The sequence below is a fragment of the Electrophorus electricus genome, chromosome 23, assembly GCF_013358815.1.
Source record: "Electrophorus electricus isolate fEleEle1 chromosome 23, fEleEle1.pri, whole genome shotgun sequence".
Lineage (NCBI taxonomy): Eukaryota > Metazoa > Chordata > Actinopteri > Gymnotiformes > Gymnotidae > Electrophorus > Electrophorus electricus.
The window spans coordinates 1180329-1187888 of record NC_049557.1 but is presented as its reverse complement, the minus strand read 5'-3'; the positions used below and the strand labels follow the sequence as shown (position 1 = coordinate 1187888).

Sequence of the window (7560 nt, the reverse complement as noted above, 5' to 3'; positions counted from 1 at the left end):
GGGCAGGACCTGCCCATGCAGAAGACCACTTACTCCCTGGGTTTCCTAGACAAGTGTTACACGCCAAACGAAATGTGACGAGCCCAGGTAAAGAGATGCAGTGATTCCAAAATTCAAGTGCCACTGAGCCTAATTTAACTAACGTATTAAATTGGGAAACGTAGCCTACTAATCTACAGAGCACTGCATAGATATCGAGGATATATGACTTGTTGCAACCAAGTACATAGAATATATATGCAGTTCGGAGGGGAAAAAAGCAATATCATAATCTGAAAAAGTTATGTGTAATTCGTATGAAAGGAAAACTGTTCCAACGAAAACTATTCCATCGTGACTCCATGTCTCCCTCTGGTGGAGTAGCCTACCACGTTACAAAGTGTCTTATACACAGCGCCTTGTATTACAAGCATATTCATGTTTTCACTTTCTCGTTGAATCAGTGGAATTTTGTGGAATTTTTGGAGAAACATAACATTTCAATACAATAATATAAAAAATTAATTTTCTTTGGGTCAGCTGTACATTCACTCACATATACACACACACCTTACTTACAGTAGACCTTTAAAATAAACTGAAGTCACCAGTTTATTTCACTTTTTATCTTGTCTGTTAACATGTAATGGCAGACGCCATTACAAACTATAGGCAGCTTATTGTCAGGCAAAATAAATGATGACATATGTAACTTTGACCACATCGTGGAATAAACTAAACAAATCATGCTGAAAAACAATAAAATGCGCATTGTTTGCAAAGTGGTAGTTTGAAATTGAATGCACCTTGGCCACTTGCATAAAATTATACTTAAAACAACAACAAACTAAATTCATTACACATCCACACATACGTCCACACCTGTCCACACAGACACAAACCGTTTGAGGCACTATGTACTTGCATAACATACAGTATAATCTTAGGGACAGCATAATTTACAACAATTTCTTCCACACTCTTCATACTCCAGCAAACCTAGACACAGACTCACTCCGTCCACTCCCCTTACTGGGCCTACTGCCCATCTTCGGCTTGCTGTGGCACACTGGCCGCCCCTTCCCCAGTCTCTGCAGTGACCCCCATGCTCGCGCTGTTCGCATTTTGCAGGAACTTCCTCAAGTCTTTCAGTGCAGGCCTGAACATCTGGATGAGGGCCAGCAGGGCGGCCTGCGTGCCCTCCAGGGCTTGAGCCTGTCTCTCTTGGGCGCAGGCCTGGGCCTCCTGCGAGCGGCGGATCATCTGGAGTAGGTCATTCTGGTTCTCCAGGTGCTGGGCGATCTCGCGCACGTGCAGGTTTGTGATGCGCTGCTCCTGCAGAAGCTTGGCCGAGTTGAGGGCGATGCGGCTCTTCAGCTCCTGCGGTTTCACCGAGCACTCTGGCTGCGCCGCCAACATCTCCACGGGCGCTTCCGTTGTCACGGTGACGGGGGTCTCCGTGGTGCAGTATTCCACCATCCCCTCTTCGAGCGTGTGGTAGGTGGTCTCTGCTGCTGTAACACACAGAGACACACAAGCACATAAACTATTAAATTAGAAATGCTGGATTTCTGAACAGAGAAATCTAGCCCTATAGTAATTTGTGTCAGTAAAAAATACCAATATAACTGTATCTATGTCTATATCATACATCATAGGCAGAAATTATGGCATAAAAAGGATTACCTTCTAGAGTTTTTATTTCACAAGTTGTACCAGGTGCTGACTGAATACCTATTAAACAGAGGAATAAAGCATTGTATATTTATTTCTTATATTTTCAATAGTTTTCACTCTGTTTTGTTGTTTATCCCTTGCTACTATACTGAATTCCTGTAATGTATGGGTGCACATCATCGGCTACCCTTACCAGTTTATTTTGAGTTGTCTGGGGGGGTTTTTGTTTTGTTTTGTTCTGGTTTCTTTTTTTCTTTTCTTTTTTTTTTTTTAGAACAAATGTACTTTGATTGCACATCTAATGAAGGTCCTCTGTCAGAAACGCCCCGTTCGTCTGGAAGTTCTTATCTGATCCACCACAATTTCTACTATATACAGTATTAGGTTACTCGAGTGTTAAACGTGGGCGCATTGTTTCTCACGCCACTGACTTACTCTGCGCCAGTGTGACCGTGGTGGCCGCGCTAATGGGTACGGGCACCGCGATCTCCGCTCCAGCCTCGCCAGCCTCCCCGGCGGACAGGCTGATGATGGTAGCCTCTCCCAGCAGGTTGCAGATTCGCTGCTGCATGGCGGTAAGGATGACGGGAACCGTGGCGCAGTCCCCGGTGCCTTCCATCGCCGCACGGGCCTGGGCCACCTTCCGACGCACCTCGGTCTTTAAATCGGACCATTTCTTTTTCACCTCGGCCAATTCGCGCTGGCAGTTGGTGACTGCGTTGACGCGTTTCAGGATCTCTGTCCACGCGTTGTTCTTAGTGATGTGCGTGACGCCGGCGTTGAAGTGGTTCACCAAAATGTGTTTTTGCTTTTCCATCTCCTCCACGATTATTTCAACTTCTCTTTCCGAGAAATTCATTTTTCTCTTTTTGGCCTGGGATGCCATTGTATTTTAAATAGGACTTGAGAAAAGTCTAAAATTGCGTAGAATACGTAAAAATAGTAAGTTTTTCTTGATTGAACTGCGCAACGTAATGGCTTCTTGAATCGACTTCTTCTTCCAACAACAACGCTTGCGTCCGTAATGGCTGGAAGCCCGCCCATTTCTGCGATGTGAGTTGTTATTGGCTGTGGCATTCATCAAACGTCACGATCCCTGCTATTATTGGCGTAACTAACGTTCACTCAAGCTTGACTTGAGCGCTTGAAGGTGAGCGGTTAGAACGCACGGCTACTCAGGTACACCACACGAGGGAGCGCTTTTATAATAAATATCAATACTAGCGATAATCGCCTCTCGGTTTACCTTTACAGCATAAGAAGTGCTGTTACTACCTCATTTCTCATACTGATGGGTGTTTCTTTAGAGCATCCCTTGTTAGGATAAACCTCTAAGAGATATATAGATACACAAAGATACAGACAGGTGCTTTATTAGAGTAGCTTTGTTACCATGATTAAGCAAAGTTTATTTGTCAGATACCAAAGAATATTTGAAAATTAAGTGGAAGTGAATATTTGACTTACGATATTAACTACTTGTTCTAAACTACTTACAAAAATCAGATTACATTTGGGTTCTACAAGAATGTCAAAGCGTGCTTAGCACTCATAGTGTAATTCTCTAAAACAGAATGCAATGTTCCTGAAATTGCCACATTTGATCCAGAGCAGGGGCCTTGAAAGAAGGCCGTATTACAGATTACAGTTGTTACTGTTTCAATATCCTCTACAATTTGTAACCATAGCCCTTAGTGCTTGCCAAAACTCTAACCATTACCTCAATGCTAACCTTTTTCATAGCCTTTGTCAAGTGTGATACAGCTGTTTTGGAAGTCCATCATGTCTGTTATAACTTGATTGCAAACTTCAGATATATATATCATAAAAAATATCTTCAGGCATGATACTATACCTTTACCATACTACATAATTTTAATCTGAAAGTCAAGTTTTATTTATTTCTTTGTTTGTTTTACTATGACAGTGCCCTGTGTGAACTGCATGAAAAACAGAATAACTGATGTTCCTCAGTAATGAGGGATGTTTTCACAGATATGGTGGAAACTTTATTTGTCCTGGAATGTGAAGCTGAACTTAACCTAAAAAAACCTATTACAAATTAATAATTATTTCTCTCTTTTTGTTCAGTTTACCTTTTTCCCCCTTTGATCATTAACTGTATTGCACTGTATGTAGAAAGGGTTTGCTTGCAGTAATGATAGTTTCATTAACTCTGATCCTAAACTAAATATACCTGACCTAACCCTAACATCAAGAAAACACAAATCATAAACCTAGCCTAGCCTAGCTGACTCTAACCTGACCCCAGCCTTAAACTAAAATTATCCCTAAGACTAGCTGTAAGATAACCCTGGGATAACTGGAGATACAGACTCAGCAGGTGAAGGCTAACTGAGACTGTGGAACCTAGAGCAGCAGTCAGAGGGAACATGCCTACTGTGCTACTGGTAGATGCTCTAGCTAGAGAGTTGAGGACTGACTCCATAAAATGGTAACTGAACCTAGGCTGAAATTCATTCTCAGTAGAATGTTACATGGCACTATTCTCTAGCTCGACGAACCTGGCAAACCGAATAACAGTCTTTGTTTGACGCCACTTCATTCTTTGAACATTGTGGTAGCCCATTCATGTGGCCTCAAAAGGGTCAGGGCACAATACTGTCTACCTCCCTCTGATGGGGGGGGGGGGGATGTTTTTCCAGTCTCTTTAAACTGTCAACTTTACTTTGAACAAACTGTTATTTTGTACCAGCTTGTACAGAACAACCTTTATACTCTTATGTTGAAACCTAGCCACAATGTATTTATCTTATATTGTAGATCAGTTGTTAGACACAGCAACACAGCAAGTTATTCAGGAATGTTCTCACAGGCTTGAATGATAGCTATGGAGCACCCTTTACATGTAGAGTGAAATGAAAGTCTATCCATTGTATTTATACCTCTGGATTTTCACTGGTATTCAGAGCTGGTAGGGCTTTCTACTTTAAACCGTACTGTGTAGATAGCTGGCTTGGCAGTGATATCACCATTAGGGAAGCCATGATGCTACACAGTGAGGAACCCCAACTTCAGGTTATAACCCATATCACACACATCCTCAAGTAAAAACATGGGGTTGCAGTAACACCTACTGCATTGAATGAACATTTACAGTGTTCATCTGTGTCCAGTCATCTGGGTAATATAATACAGGTGTGTTCAATCATCACTAAAGGTTTGCTGTGCATGTGTGAAAGAACATGACCATATTTGGCAGTGTTCTTGTAATTCTGTTTTTCTACCCATAACCGCTTTCTAGTGTTCTATTGATAATGCTCTGCACAACTGTTGTTGATAACAACACTTCGGTGGGCAATAGACTGTAAAATAGGGGAGAGGGGAAAGCACACGCAGCTTGTTTTTCACCGTCAATATGACGCACAGTAAAGGTTATCACATGCGCTGCAGTGCACTAGCTATCAGACGTAACAACAAACCCCCTTAGTCAGGGCTGAAAATGATCCTGGAATGTGACCTTATGGAAGGAGAGCTATGATATGTATGTTGCTCACATGCATTGGATCAGCTTGTTTTGAATGATGGAGTAAAAGGTGAAGAATGATGTGAATTGATGACTTTTATATGTCAGACACAAGGTGTTCCCTTCATTAATAATTAATGACTGGGACAATAGTAGTATTTACCAGTTTTCTGGTCATGAACGGTGTGATAAGTAAAACAAAAATTAAAAGAATGAAAAGGAAGGATCTTAATAACTTATTCTTCCTCTGTGTTTCAGTTAATTAAAAAAGTCTCAGTGCTATAAAACTTGATTAGGACAATATGTAACTGTGATTTTCTACCATTGCAAAGTTAATGTATAATTGTCATCAGTGTAAAGAAAAAGTAAAAAGTAAGTGGCAGGTAGCGGCATAGGCAGGATCAGTCACACAGGGACCCCGGGGACCGCAGGGCCCCGACTGGGCCCCCTGCAATTCCAGTTGACTTCTTTGGTCAGGGATTATATTATAAATCTATGATTCAGGAGTGGATCGTTAACAGTGTACCATTTCAGACAGCCTGAACATACACTTCTTTATACACCATGAAGACCTACGTCATTTGTGCAGGTCTCATTCACAATGTGTCTCATCCATGGTAGATAAACAGATAAATGGTTCTTAAACTGAAGCTTTGACTTTTTATTTATTCTGGTGGTATCTGTGATGGTGCTAAATAAAGTCAAGAACAAAAGCAGAGTTCCAAAGCAAAAAAACAAAAAACAAAAAAATAAGCAGTTGGCTTAGATCAGAAGACAGTCAAGACTTAATGTCTTGGCCGTTCTGTTCACTGTAAATGCTAGAGACAGGAATTTGGACTTGAAGTCTGTTGTAGAAGATTTTGCTGAGTGCAATGGACATCACATGAACATATGAGTATATAGTTGAAGAGCATGAACTGAAGCATGCATATATATATATATATATATATATATATATATATATATATATATATATATATGTATATATATATATATTGGTTACTGCTACCGCATATATATATATGCACACACACACACACACACACATACACACACACACACACACACACACACAACTGTGGTTATAATCAACCAACCAGAGAAGAATTGCAGCCAAAAATCTGAAAATCATAGTCAATCTTATTTATTTATTTATTTATTTATTTTGATGATTTAACTGCCTTATAAAAATCTTTTGAAGTAGCCATTTGGTCAGGTGCATTAATACATGACCTGCAACTCTACTCTTCAGGCGACACAGTTTTATGTAGCCTAAAAAAGCAACTGACCCCTGAAGCCTTCTGCTAGAGCTCATTACGGTCATGTGGCCAGTTAGACTAACTGTGTGACTTGGCTATACTTAGCTTGAGGAGACCTCTTGGCTCAAATATCAAGCATATTGTTAGATTAGTGCTTCCATGAGACCTGCCTACACATGCTAGCATATGTATCATTGCAGTAAACTCTGTGAATACTGTATTTGGTCACATGAAAGCATTATGTGGCTTATGGATGGATAATGTGGTGGGGTTAATTGAAATTACATTTTTGATACCATTCCTGAAACTTGACAACACCCATTAAAACACCTTTTGCATTCATTGTATTCAGTTGTGTGCAGGCTCTATTAGCTATGTTTGCAAGTGTTGAAGTTGCTATTTCAAAAATGTACATTCAGTTGATGAGCGTGATAAAAAAGATAATGTTTTCCTTGCAGTTTTGGATTGGAATTTGCTGCTGTCATGTTGTAAAGAAAGTAACAAGGTCCAGGAACTGAATGTTCCTGTCACCACGTGTTTTAGAACCACCCTGTAATGCCAATACATTTGAACACAACTCAAAGAACAGCACAATGTTATATTTTAAATATAAACACATGATTCCAAAGGGCATTAAATAATATGCTTTAAACATTTAAAGTCTTGGCAAGCTCATATATCCTTTGTACATAATTTCCCCGACTACACAAGTGACGATCGAGGGTAATCTATACTCTTCAGTCACTTTATCTTTTAGAAACATCTGCATTCTAGACTCTTCAGTGAAGAGTGTCTAGCTCATATGTTTCCATACACAGTCTGTGTCATCTACTTCTAGCCCCTGATCATGGGTTAGTTTCTGACCAGAACAGAAATTTATGGAAAATTGGGGGGAGGGGCAGATTGATACTGGTGAATCATATATATGTACACATATTATTTTACCTTTCTATAGGGTTTTCACTTGTGTTTAGGTTCCCAGTTTAATATTGATTGTACACAGAATCACAGAGGAGGCCTTGGGTTGTAACTGTTAAGTAACTGATAAGTAACTGACAGATTGCCTAAACTACTAAAATCACTGTGTGCAGGATTATATGACCATCTTAAATGTACAAATGTGAAATATTTTTAAAAATGTAATATAATCAGTCATTA

At 40.1% G+C, this 7560-nt stretch overlaps 1 protein-coding gene across 3 annotated transcripts; it reads right to left on the bottom strand.

Moving 5' to 3' along the window:
* Nucleotides 1–573: 573 nt before the first annotated feature.
* naif1 (nuclear apoptosis inducing factor 1) lies at nucleotides 574–4269 on the bottom strand. 3 transcript variants are annotated; one of them, XM_027030923.2, is made up of 3 exons: nucleotides 2092–4269; nucleotides 1666–1713; nucleotides 574–1490 (listed from the first exon to the last, which is right to left on the bottom strand). In XM_027030923.2, the coding sequence occupies exons 1-3, from the start codon at nucleotides 2540–2542 to the stop codon at nucleotides 1018–1020; spliced, it is 972 nt and encodes a 323-aa protein (XP_026886724.1). In that variant the 5' UTR covers nucleotides 2543–4269; the 3' UTR covers nucleotides 574–1017. The 3 variants fall into 3 exon arrangements, with proteins under 3 accessions (XP_026886724.1, XP_026886723.1, XP_026886725.1); XM_027030922.2 differs by having other exon boundaries at nucleotides 574–1493; nucleotides 2092–4268; XM_027030924.2 differs by lacking the exon at nucleotides 1666–1713 and having other exon boundaries at nucleotides 574–1493; nucleotides 2092–4268.
* Between the last annotated feature and the right edge of the window lie 3291 nt (nucleotides 4270–7560).